Source organism: Fragaria vesca, linkage group LG7 (genome assembly GCF_000184155.1).
Source record: "Fragaria vesca subsp. vesca linkage group LG7, FraVesHawaii_1.0, whole genome shotgun sequence".
In the NCBI taxonomy this organism is placed as follows: Eukaryota; Viridiplantae; Streptophyta; class Magnoliopsida; order Rosales; family Rosaceae; genus Fragaria; species Fragaria vesca.
In genome coordinates, this window is record NC_020497.1 from 8,198,238 (window position 1) to 8,218,670 (window position 20,433).

The 20,433-nt window shown below is 38.9% G+C and overlaps 5 protein-coding genes across 5 annotated transcripts; 3 read left to right on the forward strand and 2 right to left on the reverse strand.

Moving 5' to 3' along the window:
• The first annotated feature begins 852 nt into the window (after positions 1-852).
• LOC101292343 (cationic amino acid transporter 9, chloroplastic-like) lies at positions 853-4,539 on the forward strand. Its single transcript, XM_004306945.1, has 8 exons — positions 853-1,140; positions 1,559-1,971; positions 2,112-2,288; positions 2,437-2,661; positions 2,751-2,927; positions 3,161-3,388; positions 3,622-3,711; positions 3,820-4,539. Exons 1-8 carry the CDS (start codon positions 894-896, stop codon positions 3,961-3,963), a joined length of 1,701 nt encoding a protein of 566 aa, XP_004306993.1. The 5' UTR covers positions 853-893; the 3' UTR covers positions 3,964-4,539.
• A 729-nt stretch (positions 4,540-5,268) lies between these two features.
• LOC101292632 (peptidyl-prolyl cis-trans isomerase FKBP20-2, chloroplastic-like) lies at positions 5,269-9,046 on the reverse strand. The gene is made up of 7 exons (XM_004306946.1): positions 8,921-9,046; positions 7,434-7,515; positions 7,116-7,330; positions 6,817-6,926; positions 6,385-6,493; positions 6,152-6,228; positions 5,269-5,460 (listed from the first exon to the last, which is right to left on the reverse strand). The coding sequence occupies exons 1-7, from the start codon at positions 8,955-8,957 to the stop codon at positions 5,338-5,340; spliced, it is 753 nt and encodes a 250-aa protein (XP_004306994.1). The 5' UTR covers positions 8,958-9,046; the 3' UTR covers positions 5,269-5,337.
• A 3,700-nt stretch (positions 9,047-12,746) lies between these two features.
• LOC101292931 (F-box/kelch-repeat protein At3g06240-like) lies at positions 12,747-14,724 on the forward strand. Its single transcript, XM_004306947.1, has 2 exons — positions 12,747-14,029; positions 14,338-14,724. The coding sequence occupies exon 1, from the start codon at positions 12,886-12,888 to the stop codon at positions 14,017-14,019; it is 1,134 nt and encodes a 377-aa protein (XP_004306995.1). The 5' UTR covers positions 12,747-12,885; the 3' UTR covers positions 14,020-14,029; positions 14,338-14,724.
• An 884-nt stretch (positions 14,725-15,608) lies between these two features.
• On the forward strand, positions 15,609-17,449 carry LOC101293231 (actin-related protein 2/3 complex subunit 5-like). The gene is made up of 4 exons (XM_004306948.1): positions 15,609-15,822; positions 15,909-15,981; positions 16,073-16,173; positions 16,966-17,449. Exons 1-4 carry the CDS (start codon positions 15,731-15,733, stop codon positions 17,099-17,101), a joined length of 402 nt encoding a protein of 133 aa, XP_004306996.1. The 5' UTR covers positions 15,609-15,730; the 3' UTR covers positions 17,102-17,449.
• A 320-nt stretch (positions 17,450-17,769) lies between these two features.
• On the reverse strand, positions 17,770-19,450 carry LOC101293520 (homeobox-leucine zipper protein HAT3-like). The gene is made up of 4 exons (XM_004306949.1): positions 19,215-19,450; positions 18,841-19,139; positions 18,648-18,727; positions 17,770-18,256 (listed from the first exon to the last, which is right to left on the reverse strand). Exons 1-4 carry the CDS (start codon positions 19,366-19,368, stop codon positions 17,884-17,886), a joined length of 906 nt encoding a protein of 301 aa, XP_004306997.1. The 5' UTR covers positions 19,369-19,450; the 3' UTR covers positions 17,770-17,883.
• Positions 19,451-20,433: the final 983 nt, after the last annotated feature.

Sequence of the window (20,433 nt, forward strand, 5' to 3'; positions counted from 1 at the left end):
ATATAGGTTTTATTATTTTTTCTGATTTAGTTAAATGATTTAGGTTTTTCCTTTTTCCGATTGAAGGAGAAATTTATGTTTATATATTCTTATCGTTTTATTCCTTTTTAACGTATAAAAGTTATATTATTTTCATATCATTACATTCTTAATAGGACGATTGATGACATGACATGCGCCACATCATTTCGTATTAATATTTTTGGTATAAATTTTTGATGTTTAAAGCATTTTCCTCATCGAGTCAACAAGCTATCAACAATTTTGCTATATTTGGTTAAGTCGAACATACAATCTTAATCTCCCACTTATGAATGGAAAAGCAAAAGCGAGCAAAAGGTGACGTTTGGTAACGTTTTCATACTTATATTTTCATTTTAGAAAATGAAAACGAGATGTAAATGTGTTCGGCAAGACATTTCTCAAAACGTGAAAAATGAAAAACAAAAATGTTGAAAACATCAATTAATGTTTTCACTTTTTCATTCTCATAGTTCAGAAAATATGAAAAATATTTTTCAAAATTGAAAATTTACAATCCTATTTTCTCACATTATTTTCGAAAGTTGTTTTCAGAGATATGTTACCGCAAATGTCCTAATTCATAGGAATCATAGCTCTGATTAGTTTTCCAGCATATAAATGGTAGAATCTTTGTTTTTAAAACCTTGCTGTATTCGGAAAACGTGCGTCAATGTGTGAACCGATGCTCGGTGGTAGTCCACATTCATCAACCTCCCGACGTCATCAATGACATCTTAACAAAATAGTTAACGCGGGCCCCGCTCGATCCAGTCTCATATAAATACCAGTCGAATCTATAACAAAAAAAAAAAAAAAAGAAATCAAAAATACCAGACCGCCTTGCTCAGTCATCAGAAAATCCCAAAACAATGGGAGGAGGTCAGAGGCGGACTTCCACCGAGGACCAAACGGCGCCGTCGTCTTCAATCTGGTCACATTTCTGGTCATCTGCCACCAGAACGAAGCCCATATCCGACTCCGGCATCCGTACCGGCTCCGGCGATGGCCTCGTTCGCAGCCTCGGCATGTTTGACCTCATACTCCTCGGCGTCGGCGCCTCCATTGGCGCCGGGATTTTCGTCGTCACTGGAACCGTCGCCCGCGACGTCGGCCCCGGTACGTTTACTCTCGCGTTTTCATTTCCTGTGTGATTTTACTGATTTTAGCTGAAAATTGCAGCATCATACTGAAAATTAATTACTCGAAATCCAAATTATCTAAGTAATTAGAGAAATCTTAGTCTATGATAAGCTGAAAATGAATTGTTCTGTAAAGGAAATAAAAAATTAAAGAGAAAAAAAAAATCAGCTGGAAATGAATTGCATTTGCTTGAAGATTGTTGAAATTTCGGTGCTTGACAGTAGCTATAAGTTTTCGGAATCCATTGGAATTGTAATTTTTGCTTGTGAATGTATGTTTCATGCTTAATGGTTAGAGTTTCGATTGATCTTGCTAAGAGTTTAATGGTACTGATTTTTGTGATGAGGATTTTTTCGGTTTGTAGAGTTATGTGAATTTTGTGATAATGATGCAGGAGTAACTGTTAGTTTCATTCTTGCGGGAGCGTCTTGTGTGTTAAATGCGCTCTGTTATGCGGAGCTAGCTTCTCGTTTTCCTGCCGTTGTTGGGGGAGCATACCTGTACACATACACAGCATTCAATGAGCTGACTGCTTTCCTGGTCTTTGGACAACTTATGCTTGACTATCATATTGGGGCGGCGAGCATAGCTCGAAGCTTGGCAAGCTATGTAGTGACAATTCTAGAGCTTTTCCCGATTTTTAAGGAAAACATTCCGGACTGGATTGGACATGGAGGCCAACACTACCTTGGGGGAGCTATATCACTCAATCTCTTAGCTCCGATTCTCCTTGCACTTCTTACTATAATTCTTTGTCGGGGAGTTGGAGAATCCTCTGTTGTAAACTCGTTCATGACTGCTACAAAGGTAAACGTTCAGTTTTTTTTTTTTATTTGTGGCATTTTTCTATCCTTGCTATTCTTCTTTTCTCATAGGTCAAGCATTGTGGTACTCAATATGTAAACAATTGAATCATCTATATTTACCTTATGCCAGTTTTCTTGTAGGTGATCATCGTTCTTATCGTCATCTTTGCCGGTGCTTTTGAGGTTGATGTTTCAAATTGGACTCCTTTTGCCCCAAATGGTTTTAAAACAGTATTGACTGGGGCAACAGTGGTATTCTTTGCATATGTTGGATTTGATGCAGTTGCTAATTCAGCTGAAGAATCAAAGAGACCACAGGTAATCCCCATTGGGAGTGATTTAGTTTCTTTTGGAACCAGCTACTTTTGTTAACCTGATGACTGTATAGATACATAAAAAAAGATCTTCCACTCCATCATTTGTCGTGAAGGTTTTCTCATTGTTTCCTTTCCATTGGCTATTTCAGCGGGACTTGCCAATAGGCATCATAGGCAGCCTTCTTATATGTGTTATATTGTATATCGGTGTCTGTTTGGTGATCACTGGAATGGTACCATATAAGTTCCTTGGGGAAGATGCTCCCTTAGCTGATGCTTTTAATTCCAAGGGGTTGAAGTTTGTTGCCATCTTAATCAGTGTGGGTGCTGTTGCTGGACTTACGACTACCCTTCTAGTCGGTCTGTATGTTCAGGTGAATCATTTTATCCCTATGACTTGGTTGATGTACCCTTTTCATGTAGCTTGTGCCAATTTAAATGATGATATGTTTCTCATGACCAGTCTCGATTATATCTTGGGCTTGGAAGAGATGGTTTACTGCCTTCAGTGTTTGCTAGAGTACACTCAAGACGCAGAACTCCCATTCATTCTCAGGTGTGGGTTGGTATTGTTGCTGGCATTCTGGCAGGATTGTTTAATGTGCATATTCTCTCGCACATCCTTTCAGTTGGCGCATTGGTAAGCCATCATTCTAGGTTGATTAGCAGTTAGAATTCATATGCTTTATGGCATGGGTTGAAGCTGGCTGATTAATTCACCACTGTTGAACTTCAGCTACATCAAATATGGAACTGTTCACAATGCCTGGCATGATTCTCTGGATAATTGCAAAATTATATGAATCCCACTGTCTCTTTGCTTTTAATAAGTCTGAGCATCTCCACCTCACTACATACCATGGCTTCTTGCAGACAGGCTACTCTGTTGTTGCTGCATCCGTGGTTGCTCTTCGTTTAAAAGATAAGGCATCAAGTCAGGTGTCATCTACGTCCTGGAAGGAAGGTGTCACCTGCTTATTCATAGTTGCATGCAGTGGATTTGGTGCTGGAGTCTTCTACAGATTCAACACTTCATTTATTTTTATGGTCATAGCTGTGATTGTGGCAATACTTGCTTCGTGTGCTCTTTGTTTTCGCCAAGTGAGTAATCAAATATATATTCTGAATCTGATTGGTTGTAGGCTTATAGTCTTGTTGGTAGAGAAAAAAATAAGAGGAGGGAAAATTATGAATCTGATAGGCATATATGTTATACTGAGGGAGTAAATATTTATATGTTCAGCATTCCGTCATACAAATTTATAATCAAGTATGGGTTGCATAAACGTTTCCTTTTCTTTCCCGTTAACTCTTTTTATCATTTTTTGCTACAGACTTATGCCGATATGCCAGGGTTTTCATGTCCTGGAGTTCCAATAGTTCCAACTGTATGCATCTTCTTCAACATGTTTCTATTTGCTCAGGTATTCTTGCAATTCAGTTTGGGCAAACTGCTAATGAAACAAAGAAAATAAAAAAATTCAGATAACTAAGCAGACAAGTGATAGTAATTTATTCTTTTCTTTTTGCAGTTACACCATGAAGCCTGGGTGAGATTTGTCATACTCAGCATCATTACAGTTGGTATTTATGCGTTTTATGGACAATACCATGCTGACCCATCTGCAGACGAGACTATCATTTATCATAGGGCACCAGAAGAAGACTCTCGGTAAATTGTTTCTTCTGTAATGCTCCCTACATTTAGGTGGACTTGTTACCTGTTGCAGTGTTGTAGTATATGTATTTAGCTGTTCCACATTAGGTTCTAGTAAATGTATCATATATTCATAACCCATTCATTTTCCAAACTACTTTGTTGGAAAATAAAACATAACAATATTCATTTAGAGGTCCTGAAAGAAGAAATACATGTTATTGATTGTATCCTTGAGCAACCACGAGCATTATCTTGCTTGAGGCTGTAACACATGTATAATCATATTAATGCAAATAGTTGAGCTTTGTACAATCTTGATGTGCATTTGTGATTGATTTTAACTTCTATTAGTGCTGTAAATTGTACCAGCTGACTTTCGTGTGCATTGATTCTTTTGGAAAACAATTTTGATTGCTGTGGCTGGGGTTACTCCTTGGATAGAGTGCCAGTGATAGCATTCACCTTGCATTTTTGGAGTTTTCTTCCCAAAATAAATAGTATAATTCTCATCCCTGCTGGGATTGAAGGACTTCTTCCGAGTTACAAAGCAATTATTGGTAGATGTAACCTGGTGTTGTGATTGAATTGTCCTGAAGAGTTGGCCTGAATGCTGTAAGATAGCCGATAAGCCGACGTGCTCCAAAAAACAAATTGGAGCCACTTCAAATGCTAGAAAAGATTTCAAACTTCCTAAACTCTAACCATTTTGTTTGTGGTGTATAGGCAGAAAGATAATTGATCTCTACCTTCTGGTGTAGACCCGATGCCCTTTCCAGTTTTCTATGTTAACCGTGGTTGGCCTGTGATATCCTTTCTCTTCCAGGTCGAAGGCTGCGGCAGCGACAGTGGAAACGGTCTCAACAACAGAAGTTCCCTCGACTGAAAGTCCCAAGCCGACTTCTGTTGTCTAGCATTCTCAAATCCCATATAGTTACGAAGTTTGTTAACTTAGGTTGAGGCTTCATGCTACTTCAGTGTAGATAGGATCACGGAGAAAATAAGGAGGAAAATTTTCACATGGTCGAGGTTCCCATTTATTTTCATTCTGTTGGCGCAAGCTATGTCTCATGCAATTGCAATCCCTTTAAAGTATTTGCAACGCTAAAATAGTGATTATACAGGCAAAATGGAAAAAAAATGATATAGTTGAACCCATTCGATAACTTTACATCCTTGGTAAACCAGTTAGGGAATGACTATCCTGAAGTGATTTGAGATGCAAAATATACCCTTTCCGACTACACAGCATTCAGATTTTCCAGCTAAAATTAAATCACTACATGAACCGAAGTATCAGCCTTTGACTGAAATAGAGAACTCTTCCGACTCTAATACATTTCGAGAAGAGGAAATGTTTTCGGGTGCCCAAATGTGGGGCTAGCCTCATCCTCTATTCGCAAACAAAATCAGAGTAAAAAGCAGCTATGGTCCTCCTTACACAGTTTTGAATGCTTAGCAGTTCAACATCAAAAACTTCAAACTGTTTTGAGCTGAAAAAGGTGGAAGGTCCTACCTGCAGAACAGATCGTTATTCATCAATGAAAATTGATACACAACTGAATATAAATGCAAGTCCAATCCAATTTCACATATTGCTCTACCAGTAGTTACTGTATTAAACCATCAACTTTGTGACAAAGTAAGAACTAATTATTTATGCAGCATCCTAATAAAGGCTGAGCTCAAAGCACTAAACGCTAGGTCGTGTACTCACCAAGGCATGTAATCAGTCATGTAATTAATTTCTAGTCACATGTCTTGATTGATCCTCTAATCCATGCATTTTCCAACCCAAGTATCTGTTTCTTTAGCATTGATGCAGTGCTTGATGATGTAGATTCCTATGTTTTTTTTTTTTTTTTCCTTTTACAGTTATGCAAGTGCAGTTAGTTCCTTATTCCCAACTTTCACAGATTGTTCTCTCAATAAGTGACAAAAGTACATAGTACTGGTGTGAGGTTACTTGTTGCTTAATACCAGAAAGAAAACAACAGTTGCTGACTCTATGATGATACAGCTATTGGGGTCTTCACTTTCACCATAGTAGCTTGTTTGAATGGTCCAACATGTTTAGTGTCTCTCTTATTCAGCATTGAGACCAATCAACTATAACCGAATTAGGATAATAACAGAACAAAAGTATACACTACAGAACAGTGCTAAGTTACAGTAATGGTAAGGTAATTAGAGATTCGAAAACTGACCGGTGGTCCAAGTTCTGGTGGAATGATTATTCTTCTTTTGCCCCCAGGTTTCATGTCACGGATTCCCTCTTCAAATCCTGTAGCACATCCTAGTTAGCAACTTCAACTACGAGTTATCAATCCTCCTCTCCCTCCCTTTGCGAAGGAGGCTGGGAAACGGAGATGTATTGTATCATATATACATGGAATGCAGACAATATTTTTTGAACTCTAGAATTGATTTCACTTGTAACCTGGGACCAATGCATTTGTTCCCATGCGTATTCTGGCCGGAGCACCTTGATTGTAGCTGCTATCTATGCGACGGCCTGACTCGTTGTAGCCAACATAGTGGAACATAACCTACAAAGTATATGTCGAGTCAGAGTAGGTCATGGTTGGAGAAAAGAGTTTAGTAAGACCTTATATCATCATAACTATTCACTTAATCCAGCATTTGGCTTCACACAAGGTATTCATATCTTAATGTCATTATCATTTGAAAACCAAAATTAACAGCTGAGGAACTATATGTCTCTTGTCTGTTAACTTAAAAGGTGTCTCACAGATGAATGTGATAAATTAATTCTACTTTAAAGATGGGATCTTACTTCAACTAAAGCATCTCGAATTACTACATAGTTTCGAAAAGAAACCACAGGTTCAGAGAAAGATGAAAGGAAAACCTGCTGACCAGCCTGTGGGCAATCACCCTCACCAACTGCAAAATCACGATATATAAGCCCTGACTCACGTGTTGTGTAGTTTTCTGGAGTTACCACCTTAACCTGAAAACCTGATTGCACAGAGTCATAAATATATATAAATTGATCCTTCCAGAGTGTTTAAGAAAACGACAACAAAGAGTTCAACATAGCTGGCAGGTGATAATTCCGAGTTTGGAATCATAATTACAGATTGCCAGGTTCCGAAAAATATAAGTGAGCAGAAGATTATATTGTCACATGCAACAAATGATACGAACCTTCTCTAATGAAACTTGGAAAGTCTTCAGGTACATTATTTTCTTTCTGTATACGCTTGTTTTGCTCCAGCAAGCGTCTTTCATCAAATGGACTTTTAATTTTTGTTTTCGCAGAAGAAGATAAATTTGGGAACAAAGTAGTTGTGACTGAAAGGAACATCACAAGCCTCCGATTCAAATTCTCTTCAAAATGTGATATACCACCACTCTCTGCCCTGGACATATAAAATCAAACATTGGCATAACTGAGAGAAATTTCCTTTGTTTTCAACACAATGAGGCAAAAGATAACTAATTTTCCCAATCAATCAAATTTACCTGTGATGTCTCGAGTTCTGACTTGAACAGCATTGGAATATTTGTTTATTGTGACTGAAATGAGTGCTTGGTGTGGGAGATACTGGAAGAGTTCTGTTTGTCAGTCAGTGTAGAAAGGATAATGACAAACTGGGTAAGTAAATATAGTTACGCTTATGGCTTAACTACTGATGTGCAAACAACACATTTGTAATATGAAAGAATTATGTTAAACACAGATGTAGTAAAAAGTTAAGAACCCAGTAAGTTTCTTATTATCATACATTTATCTGGCAAACAATCGAATAACAGTAGGTACGTGTGTAATCACTTATTGAGACGGCAGAGGCACTATCTGCAAAACTAAGATGAAAGATCTTTACTGAAAACAAAATATATACATGACAGCATGCATCTTCTGCAAGTTTTTGTGAATATGCAACAACCTACAACACCAGCAGATGCATTAACATTGTGACACATTCCCTCCCTTGAAGTTGCTTTGAAGAACCATGCCCGAAGGATCAATATAAACACAGACAAGCATGAAAATTATAAGCTGAATCTCTCATTACTGCAGAGAAAAGCTAGAGTATGGCCTGGCCATAAGCGGCCATAGGAAGGTTGATTAATTGTCATTCACTAATCTTTTATACTTTTGGGCAATGGCATTTTATTCTTGTAGCTTATATTACTCATCATCTTTTCCTAGTTATCTCTTAGTTTTTAGGCTGCATTTGAAGGGATTCTAGTTTGATATACAATGTTGGCTCATTCCAATAGGTAAAGAGGGACAATGGTGCCTAGAATGATTAAAATATCTCTATCCCCATTCATAACCCTGCTGTGCAAAAACGGGATTGGCAATCAATGTGATGTCATAACTAGTTGACTGCCAACTGTGTGTGATACGGTTAGTCCTGACGGAACTGTTAGCTAGATATACATTGTTCGATCGTTGCCTTACAATTTAAGCTCACTTGGTATAGCAGACAAAACTTCCATGATCTAGAAAACCAATTGGACCATGACCACATCAGGAAAACTAATAAAATGGTCTTCTTAGACAAGAAAGACTGCCTTTTGATAAACAAGAAGGAAATATGATTAGAGAGTTCAATTCAGTTTAGTTCTGCATGTTTATCCTGGAATTCAAAAGTTCTATATGGTATTCTTTAGTATGAAGACTTCTTCAAGTATAATTCAGACAGGCACATTCTACACAAAGAGCTCCTTTGACAACTAGTTACTAACAAAGAGCCAAAGACACGACCTTTGCCTATGCTGCAAACAAATAAGGAAACTTCTCCTAACCAATTTCTGAGTCTTATCTTCTACGCAAGACACAATACCAAAAACAATTTTAACAATTAATTAGTGTTCTGGGTTGTACCCAGAAATGAAAAGAAACATTAAGTAAAATTTCAGGCCACAAACAACATCCTACTCTAACTACAACCACACATGCAGATGAAACAAATGGAGGGAGACAGAGAGAGAAACATAACTGGTTTTATAAGAGAGAGACGAGGGAACCATCAGCATGGTGTCTCCCGGCTTTTAAGCTTGTTCCGGCATATACGAGTGTTGGCTAAAGACCGAGCGAGTGAGAAAGAAACCGTTTCTGTTGTTCGCTCATGTTATCTTATAAGTTAGTGGCAAATATCATCCAACTCCCTGCAATATCATTTCCATCCTTTATGTGGGGCCAAATGGGTTTTAGAATTACTGCCTTTTTGTTCTGGTGTATTTTTCATTTTCATAAGTAGATGAAAATTACAAAGGAGAACCTCTAAAACAAGTAAACAACACAAACTTAAACGGTCAAACAAATAAACATTACAAGTAGAAGGGCTTCTGCTTCTGGAATAGTGGAACAATTGATTAGTTGAACTTCGCCATGATAAGTTCTATAACTCAAATATCTATACGACTTGATCTATAGGTTACTTGATTGAACTTGTTGATTTCTCCGGAAGACATAAATCTCACGCTCTTAGATAGAAAATAGAAACATGCTCATTAGTTCATTGTCCACATTTTTATTCTGAAGGGAGGACGTTGTCTCCAGTTGTCGAAATTAATAAAAAAAAATGGATGCTACTGCAGCAGTAAAATTGATGAGACTGAAATAATAGTTCCATGGTATAGAGGCATTAAACCTAATCGTATTCAAGTGTAAATAATTAAATAGATAAGATAAGCACAATATGAAAGACATCCATCATTAGGTGTGTATGATCATTTCACCTAAAGCCATTCTCACTAAGGCTGAGCCCTCTTGATCTGTCAATTGATGCAACTTTCTGAAGCCTTATCTGCTCTCGAAATTTGGCTATGAACGCACTAGCCTTCTTATCAACCTCAGAGTCTGGTCCTGCTACAACATTGACAGAGTTACAAAAAGCAGCAGCAGCTGCAGCTTCTACTCTATCTTCTGAGCTCACTTCAAAGGTTTCTGCCTCACTTTCCGACTCTTCTTCAGAACGCACTTCGACATGGTCAAAGAAGTCTTGCATCTGTTTCTTCTGGTACTTGGGAAAAGCTGGCTTCGGCATATCAGACAGATTTTCAAGCCCTCCATTTTGCATTTTCTCATTTCTCATAAATACAGCTTCACCATTATCAAACACCTTTTGATTATTTTCAACCTTGTCATGAGTGGTCAGTCTACTACCTCTGATTGTTCTGACTGATTTTCCTCTTGATGAAGATTTGGTGAGGACTGCAGGCTTCTTCTCTGATTTGAAGGGCCCTATCCCCAACTCTTTCTTACCTGAATCGTATTGATCCCCAGTACTCCGACTCCCATTCATTTCTTTCTTCAAGTAATTCTCTGAGCTTTTCTTCAAATCCTCCTTAAAGAACGAACCAATACTATAACCCCTCGAATGCAATCCACCATGTGAAACCTTTTCATTCATTGGAGTTGGTTCTGATGGTGGACCTGAAGGAGAAGAGGCTCGGGAGCTCTTCTTTCTTTTCCCCAAATGAACTGTTTCTGAGTTCAGTAGCTCAGAAGATATAGAGTCAACAGAAGAGTACTCCTTTTCTGGTGAAGAAGATTTGGAGCTGGTTTGGGATGAGAAAGACAATGTGGACCGGAAGGACCGAGTTTTGAGAGACTCAAACTGAGCTTCATCAACTGATAGTGGCCTAAAATGTGAAGGACGAGTGGCACTACCTACTCTCTTTCCCCTTTCCATCTTTCGAGGACTCGAACGCTGAAGAATTGGGGAAGGTGATGCCATAGCTTGATTGAATTTCTCTAATAAATTTATAGGAGCCAAATCACCGTAGCTCCTATTCCTACTCCAGTCAAAACTATTAGATGCAGCATTTGAACCAAAACCAGACTCACTCCTAGTACCAAACTCACTCTTATCCTGGTTTTTAACCCTCGATTTCAAACTCCGAATAGGCAATCCTAATGGCTCATCATCAAACGCTGATTTGGGTTTCACAATCTCATCAACAGCATAATCTGGTTGAGCTACAAAAACCATAGATTCACCTTGAAAGTACTGAGAATTCCAAGCTTGAGCAACATTCTTATTCTTAAACCCATATGAATTTTCAATACCATCTCCATAATTTACCATTCTGGGTTTGCATTGTGCATCAAAATAAACAGTACTATTATGATTACCTACAAAATTCTGAGAATTCGAACTCTCAAAAACTCTCTTCTCACCAGACCCACATGGATTATCACACCCATCAAACATCCTAGGCATATAAGACTCTAAATTTTCAACATTTGAGCAATTCTCAACCCCCATTTCAACATGTCTTCTGCTAAACAATCCATAAGACACAGCAATTCCAATGAAAAGAAGATGAATGAGCTCCCAGAACTTGTCGAGTATCGTATCGCTGACAAACTCAGGAGGTTGTGAAGGAAACAGAGGCAGAACCATGACCAAAACCACAAAGAAGAGAGCTTTAAGGAGAAACTGCAGGTAAGACTTACCTTGTGTAATGGGGTTTGAATGAATTGCAGAGATGTTCAGCCCTGGATTTGGGGAATGGGGTTTGCTGTAGGGGATTGGATCCTCCATTGGGTTGGTGATGAACAGGTGAGAGAGAGGAGAGGAGGAGCTTTGGATTCTGTGTGAAATGGGATGGAGAAGAAAGGAAGACTTTGAGGACAAGGAAGAAGAGAGACAGACACACAGAGAGAAGAATTCAAAAAGTGAAACACAATCATTATGACCGTTTGTCCCTTTGGACTCAATGACGTGAATGCCCATGTACTTTGTTTGATATTACAACGCTTTTTGGGCGAGAACAATGGCAAGGAAACGACAGCGTATTGAAATATTATCCCCTTCGATTATGGAACTAAAAGATTTTCTGAAATATAATACAAAAAATAAAAAATCGAAAATAGAAAAAGAAGCTAAATGCCAGAACACCACTTTGGTTTGTGGTCTCTCTCTGTTTGCGTCTCTACTGGACATATTTGGGTGATTGAGCTTTCGATTGGTTTTGTGCTCACTCTTTCCCAGTTCAAAACTACAATGTCTCCCCATCTCTTTTTGGTGGATGATATTGAGTAATATGACCTGGATAGTCTTTTTTCATAGTTATACATGATGTATTTCATGGATAAATTAGACTTTTTATATATCTTTCTCCACTCTCCTCAACAGTCGCTAGGGGCGGTGGATTGGCTATTGACGACGGTAGGGAACTTCGCTACTGCAACGAAGTTGATGGGCCCAGTAGATGGGCTCATTAGGGTCTGGGAACAGGCTTGGGCCTTTGGACCTGGGTCTGGACTCACACCCATGTGGGCTCAAAGTTGGTCGTTATCAGTGCGATCAGAGATTGTCAGCAAGAGACAATGCAAATCTGTTAGGGTTTGGGAATGGACTCAAGTTTTTGGGCCTGGATCTAGCCTCAAGCTCATCAAAAGTCATATTTGGAATTAGGCTATTAGGCCTAATTTCAAATTGACTGAGGTTTAAATCGCAGTGTTTCAATAGCTTGGCAGGCTGAGCAAGCTAGCTGTAGGTAGATGGATTCATGAGGCTCGGAGTACCTCAATTGAGCGCCTTGACTCTAGTTTTTTTTATCTATTTGGTATCTTATTTTATATATAGTTTAATCATCTGTTAAGCTCATTTGAATAAGTGAGTTAATTGTCTAATGTAATAGTGTTTTTATACTATTCTAACCTGAGTTTATCAATGAAATATTTTACCTTTAAAAAAAAATTAAAAATTTAGAGGTCCAGTAGCCGAACTTAATTTTCATTCTAATTTTAATTTTTTTTATTTAAAAATTAAAATTATATATATTCTCGACTCTTGCTGAATCTTTCAGTCTACTCTCAAATAGCAAGTTTTCAATTCCTCTCTTAATTTTCATCACGAAATTTCTCTGACGAAACTTCAGCTCCTCAAACAACCCCATCGTTTGTCAAGTTTCAAATCTCGAATTCCTGACCCATTTTGAGAGATATCACATGGCCGAAGGACTCCGGCACCAAAACAAGCAACCCGTCATCTCCGGCGGCCGACCTCACATCGAATCCGACGATCTCCTTATCGACATTCTCTCAAGACTCCCAGTCAAAACCCTAGTTCGATTCCGCTGCGTCTGCAAGTCATGGCGGGCTTTGATCTCCGATTCTCACTTGGTCACGACCCACCTCCGCCGCTCTAACCGCCGCAGGCTGCTTTTCTCACTCGCGCCTTACCAATCTATTGACATCAGAGTGCTAAACGACGTCGTTTGCCACTACTTAATCAGTAAGCATTTCCGACCTGTTGTGCTACCTGTATATATTGGAGCTTTGAAAATTGTGGGTTCTTGCAATGGACTGGTTTGTTTATTGGGAAATTCGGAGTTGATTGTCGTGTGGAACCCTAGTACTAGACATGCCAGGTTGTTGACAGTGCCCAATGAGTTTCGTTTCGGTAGCATAAGGTTTTATGGGTTTGGTTATGATTCCACCATTGATGACTATAAGGTTGTAGTTGGCCACACAAGTATGAAAAATGGTACTCGTACAACCACAGTTGTGATTGTTCAGCTCAAAACCGAGTCTTGGAGGACTTTTGATTGCGTCGATTATGTTCATTTGCTTGGGCAAGGGTGCTTGGTGAATGGTGCTTTACATTGGGTTGAGATGGCATGGAAAGAGGTGTTGATGATTCAGCCTGTGCTTCATGCAAGGATCATGTCTTTTGATTTAGCAGAGGAGACATTTCGGGAGTTTATTCCGTTGTCATATCTTAGTCGGGATGAAAGGCTTATCTCTGCTCGGGTTGGAATTGCTGAAGATAGTCTCTTTGTATATTTGTTTACAGATAGTGGAATTACAATGTGGGTGATGAAAGAATATAGGGTTAATGGGACTTGGACGAAAGAGACGCAAATTCCTACAAAGACACCTCACCTTCCTCAAAAATTCTGTTACTGTAATCCTATATGCATTTTAGAGAATGGTGAAGTTTTGATAAATTCTGGTGACTTGATGCTGTATAATCCAAATGGAGGGGGAAATAGGAATGTTCTCGGCACTCCTGCGGATTTGGCCCCTGAACCAGTTATGTACCTGGAGAGTTTAGTTTCGCCATTTAAGGAAGATAACTGAAATTCATCCTGTGAGTAATTCCTCTGATCTATACTCGATATGCTTAGCATTGTTCATTTTTCTGATTGATGGAGCTTAGTAGTTTGAAAGTTTCTTTTAATCAGAGGGCAAGCAAAAGAAGTCGTTCTTTTACTTTATTTGTATGATGAAGGAAAAACTGTCTTACATGGCATGTGGATTTTTGCCATGGGTTTGCCATTTTACAACAATTTTTGCAGTTGCCAATTGATGTGCTCATATTATCTTATATTTATATGTCTCCTAATCTTCGTATTTGTGTTTAGTTCTCTTATTTGTGATTGATTTATGTTATTTTAGTGTTCTTGTAGGTTTGTGTCGTAGATAGAAGAAAAATGAGCTAAAATGTGCAAATAAGGATTGAAAGGCGATTGCAATCCCAAGTGTCAGAATATGCCTCTACAGAACAGCTAACTTCACCAAATTACTAGGAATTACTCGGATAAAATCAGAATATGAGCCTTATATCATTGAAAACCTACACATGTCTACTTTCTGTAGAAGTTTACGGATCTCAATTCGATACTTATGGAGTGAGTTATGATCATTTGAATGAAGATAGGTCAGATCAGAAAATCTGCTCGGATTTGCAAGCATTTGAAAGTTCCATGGCACAAGACCGTCAACCCTAAAACTTCAAGGACAACAATGCAGATGAGGATTCAAGGAGTACATGTATTTCTAGTTCTTCAACAAATATCTCAAGATTTTCCCATTCCATATCAAGAAAGACGTCTGAATCCAAATCTTAGAAAGAAACTTGAAGTCAAAGATGAGCAGGAAACTTTTCTATTTAAGGGAGCACGAATTTCATATGAAAGGGAAGTCTCGAGAGCACGTTGAAGACGCCTAAAAGAGCAGAGACCATCCATCCATCCATCTATCCATCCACCCTTCACCTTTCCATTCTTTTTATGTTGTCATTATGTTTTGTTTAGTTATCTTTTGTTAAACCTGTTTTAGGGTTAGGATGATGCCCTAACATGATTGTTTATGTTTTTGATTATTGATTAATTGATTTATAGTTTTTTTATGATGAATTCTTAGTCACTATTTTAATCGACGAAACATATCATTTTTAGATTCAAAACTGAAATAAGAGAATGATAAACAACCCGCCTGAAGAAAAAACGATGTCACAGAAAGATAGACACATTGGTTCTATCTTCTAATAAGGATCATTTGGTTGAGCACTAGTTAAAGACTTTCTTATTAATGATTTATTACACCTACTTTTTAATCACATTTTTTAATCTCAATCGTTCAGTTTTTAGGTCATACTTATATAGAATATCACTTCTATGAATTTTCAACCAAATTGGTGATCGATAAGTAATCGAACTAAATCAAATCAATAGACGATCCAAATCTGTCAAACAGAAACCGTTCAAGGTTATAATCGGTAAAACATCTTTATAAAAACTTTAACGATTTTTGATTTAAATAAAAATTTGTAAAGATAATATCTCATGTATACTTACAAATTTAACGGTTGAGCAGTGAATATGTAAACAGAGAAGGTGAAACGAAAAAATCCTCAACTTAGTCACCCGCTCACCCTTATTAAAACCACTCCCACAACTGTTAAAGCTTGGTTTGGTGGTGACACTGTCCCTCTGAGAAGAGAGAAATAGAAGACAGAGAGAGTCCCTTCCAGACAAAACGACGCCGTTCAATCCCCTCGCCGACGAGAATGGCAGACGAACATGTAGAAGCCGATAACGCAGAGGCCATAATCGCCCGAATCGAGCACAAATCTCGAAAGATCGAAAGCTTACTCAAACAGTAACCCCCTTTCCTCTTCTCCTCATTTCTTTCATGAATTTAACCAAACCCTCTCAACTCTTTGCTGCTTCACTCTCTCCTTTCAGGTACAGACCCGTCGAAGCTCTCAAAACCGCCCTTGAAGGCTCGCCTCCCAACACCAGAGACGAACGATGCAAGGTCCGATCATCCTTTCTATGTTTCCTCTATTTTTGATGATTCAATAGAAAATTGAGTAATTTTTGGAAATTTTACTTTGTTTGATTTACAGTCTGCGAATTGGATAATGGTGCATAGAGCTATTATGGCCATAAAAGATGTGGATGGGATGTTTTCTTCTTTGGATCCTGAGTACTATGACATTCTCATGAAGTAAGTCCTCCTCTATTTGTTTTTCCTTTAAATTGTTGTTATTATTATGAAACTTTCATCAAGGTAATCTATGTCGATAAAGTCAGGTTTTTGTTGATAACACCATATTGCGTTTTATTAGGATGTTGTTAATGGATTATTTGTGTATATTTCGGAAGGAATTTGTTTTGCTAGTGTAGGAGTCAGTGAGGTTTTAGCCAGTGTTAGTTCTTTGTCTGACTTCAGAGTGCGCATAAGTGTATCGATCTTGAATATGCTTTGATCGGGGGGATAGCTATGATATTATAGATTATGGTGTTGGTTCTTGTATGCATTAATATTTTTATACATTTAGATGGTGTTGGTTATCGGCAAATTCATTTAGAAGTGGTAGCTGCTCAATTCTGTTATCCCTAGGAGACCTCGACTTGTGCTCATTAGGCAACAAGAACCTTCACTATCCACTATTATGGCTTTTAGATGGGTTTTTCTGAATCATATATTGATTCAAGTTAATTCTAACTCTGAATGAAGGGTTCAATGACTCGTGTGATTGGTGAATGAGAATCATTGGAAATAAAAACCAGGTTCCCTAGTGGTTTTGTAACAAAACTGCATTTTATGCATCCTTAATGCAATTTCATGGATTTTAACATGCATATTTATTCACCTTCTTCACCAATTTTATTGTGAAACTGAATCATGAAAAGATGGTTGCATTCATGGCTCCCACCCTCCCCTCTTTGATGCATTCCCCTCTTTGATGCATATTAATTTTTGAGTCTTATAGTGTTGGAATTTCAATCATTACAGGTACTTATATAGAGGCTTGTCAACTGGAGATCGTCCCACGTGCGACCAGTGCCTTCGAATTCATGAAAAATTAACAGAGAGAGCAGGTTTGGGATGCATACTACGTTCCCTTTCAGACACTGTGAATACAGTATGATGTCTTTCACTTCCTCTGGTAATCACTTGCAAGGTTGACATTCTTGTCTAGATGTACAACAAACTAGAACACCTGGTGCCCCCTTATAACTTCCAGCAGATGCTCTTTCAGAAAGTTGTGTATCCTGGTGCTGATTTTTCTGCTTCTGAACAATCTCAATATCAAATCCTTAGTGGCTTTTTGTTTCTTTTATATGCTTATGATTCTGATGGTATCCATTGAAGTTGTAAACTGTTAATATAAGAGAATTCTACAAGTTCTACAAGAGAACAACTGAATTGTTTATTTACTTTTTGGTATCTTTATTTGCAATATAATAGTACAAATTAAGTCTACTTTTAGCAGTTCATTCTTTCACTCTTATGGTCAATTTGAAAGTTGATGGAATATGGTCAATTTCATTGTTCACCTAGTAGACAAATTCAGACTCTTGTGCTACTGAATTTATCCTACATTCCTACAGACCTTCACCTAATAGTTGCCATTTCTAAACATGATTGTGTGCTTGCTTGTCTACCAACTCTTTTCCCATCTCACTTTCATCGTTTTGGCTAAACCAATTAGTAAAAGCCCACAATTGAGAAGGAAAATGCTAAAGAAAAAAGGAGAAAGAAACAAGAGGGTGGGGATTTTCATTCCAACATAGTCAGTCCCTAACATACTTTCTACCAATTCCCGTTCTTTCCATATCTATTTGTCACACATTTCCTCCCAATGACCGAAGTGTCAGTCTAAAACCATCAGCTTTCCTAATGAGTGATTCCCCTTCTTCCCACAAGAAATCACGACTGAGATGCAGGTGCATCAACTGGTCGATGATGTGGGATTGGCAATGTAGCCCAAGGGCTGATTGGAACAGGCATTTGGATTGCTGGGAGCCCTGGGTTGCCAGTAGGGCCAGTGACCGGAACTGTGGAGGAAGCAGTAGTAGCAGTAGCAGAAGATGCCGCCGATGAGGATGAGACAGCCACACATTGGCATGAAGGGCACATGGTGAGAGTTGTGGGAGGGTTCATTTGCATGTAGAACTGTGGCGAAAGCTTGAGTGCCCTCAGCTCTTGCACTTCTTTCTGCAACCTCTTGTTCTCTTCTGTTAGATTCTCACAGCACTTTCTTAGCTGCTCACAGTCCACCTCTGTTTGCTTCAACTTAGTCCTGCATTTAAATTCATTTCAATCCCCTAGTGCATTAACACAAACTTTAAGCATTTATCAAATATGTACCTTTTTTTTTTTTTTTGGTAAATGAAATATGTACCCAAATAGCATAGTGCATAAATAGAAGTCATTTCTCATCAACCATTTTACCTTCCACATTATTTTTTTTTACCTTCCACATTATTTTAACTCAACTTTCACACAATTTCTTATTAAATTTACTCAGAAGAGTTTGGTGGACAGTTATAATGAGAGTGACATTTACTGCATGTAACAACAAGTTACTCATATCATTGAATGCACACACTTGAGAACTGTGAAAGCAGTTTGGAATGTTACAGTGGAGCAAATGACAATTCCACCCTTGAGACAATGAAGAAATTTCTCACCTTGCCCTCCTGTTCTGAAACCAAACCTCCACTTGTCTTGCACTCAGGTTCAACTTCTGTGCCAACTCCTGCTTTTGCCTCTGAAAAAGAATAGGTAAAAAAACATGAAGGCTACCAAAACACCCCCTATGTCGCCACTAAAATAACAGAAGTGCCACTCAAGAGTGTTTGAAATTACCGAATTGACACTAACCGTGTTGAGAGTGTGTTGGTCCTTGAACAAGTCCTCAAGCAGCAGAGACTGCTCCTTGGTGAGCCGGAGCTTCTTCTTCGACGTGTCGCCGCCGCCATTGCCGTCCTCGTCGTCGCTCCCGCCGAGCGAGCACGACGTCCTCTCCGCCTCGTTCTCGTCGCCTCTCTCGCTCCTCTTCCCGCTCTGGCTAGACACTGTGCTGTTGGGAGACGACACGCCGTTTTCGTCGTCGAAATCCCCCACCGCCGCCGGAAGCTGGTTCACGTCGATTACTCGCCGAAACGACGTCGCATTTCGATCTGTTAATAACCAAAACCATGAGAAACAGATCTGGTTGGGGAAAAAAATAAAGAAAAACAAATGTGAAAACATACCAGTGAATCCAAAAACTCGCTGAAGATTGAGGGTTGTGTCTGGAGGATTCTGCATGAGATTCAAGTGAAAAGAGGAGAAGGAAGAAGACCGGTTGGCTCCATAACCTAAACCTAGACCCAGACTCAAACCCAACTCATCATTCTTGTCACTCATTTTGTTTCTTTGTTACCCAGAATAGAGAGAATGGTGAGGAGGGTTGAAAATGGCTGGGGTGTGGAGCAGAGGGTGTGTATGTGACTCTGAGCCTTGTGGGTTTTGCTTTTTGCAGTAAGAGGATGATGGGGCTATTATTAATTTATTATAGAAGAGATTCAGATACAGAGAGAGAGAGAGAGGAAAAAGTAAAACAGAGGGAGGGTGTAGAGATAATGATGACTTGGTAGGGTGTATCAGAGGGAGGCTGACAAGGGAAGAGGCTATGGGGACTCTATTGGGGCTATTATGATAAAGGTGCTGATGGCTCTCTGTGAGTGTAGGCTTTAGCTTTTTGCTGCCCGATTCGTTTACCAATGATTTTAACCATGATTGGGGTTGTGGTCTAACTGTGGTCAAAAGGAGAGTTTGCTTCACTTGTGGTAAACCGTATATACGCTGGATCCCATTGGAAGGATGAGGGTAACTTTCACTAGTTCAATTGTTCTTCAGAAACATTTACATTGAGCATTTACTGTATTTGGTTGTTTCTTTGGAAACATTTATCTACTTCTTTATGATAGAGAAGATGAAAGTTAGAGAAGTCGGCTTTTTCTCTCTACTAGGGTTTTGTTAAGTGAGAAAGTGATTAAACGGGTGGCGGTAGCGGTTTCGCTCCGGCTGTTAGGTCGGGGCAAGCGGTCTAGTTTGTTACAGGCAGTATGGGTAGGACCTTCGGGCAGTTTCGGTGGCGTTGAGGTAGGCTCAAGACTGTGTTTTGGTTAGGGTTGACATCAGAAGCTTTCAAGCATGTCGTCAAATTAGGCTGGTTTTGTTGATAAAGCGTTGACGATGGTTGTAGTCATCGGGCGTGGTTTGGGAGGAGAGCTTGTCGATTTTCATCTGACCGATGGCTTGTGGTTTCGGCGGTACAAGACTGTATCTAGTCCATTTCGGGTTTGCGTTGGCAGCGGCTTCTTCGGTCAAGTCGTGTCGAATCTCTAGAGGTCGACGACAGAGTCACTAGGGTATCCCATATCTTTTTCTTCTTTTTTTTTTTTAATTAAAGAGCTGGTGCGGCTGCTC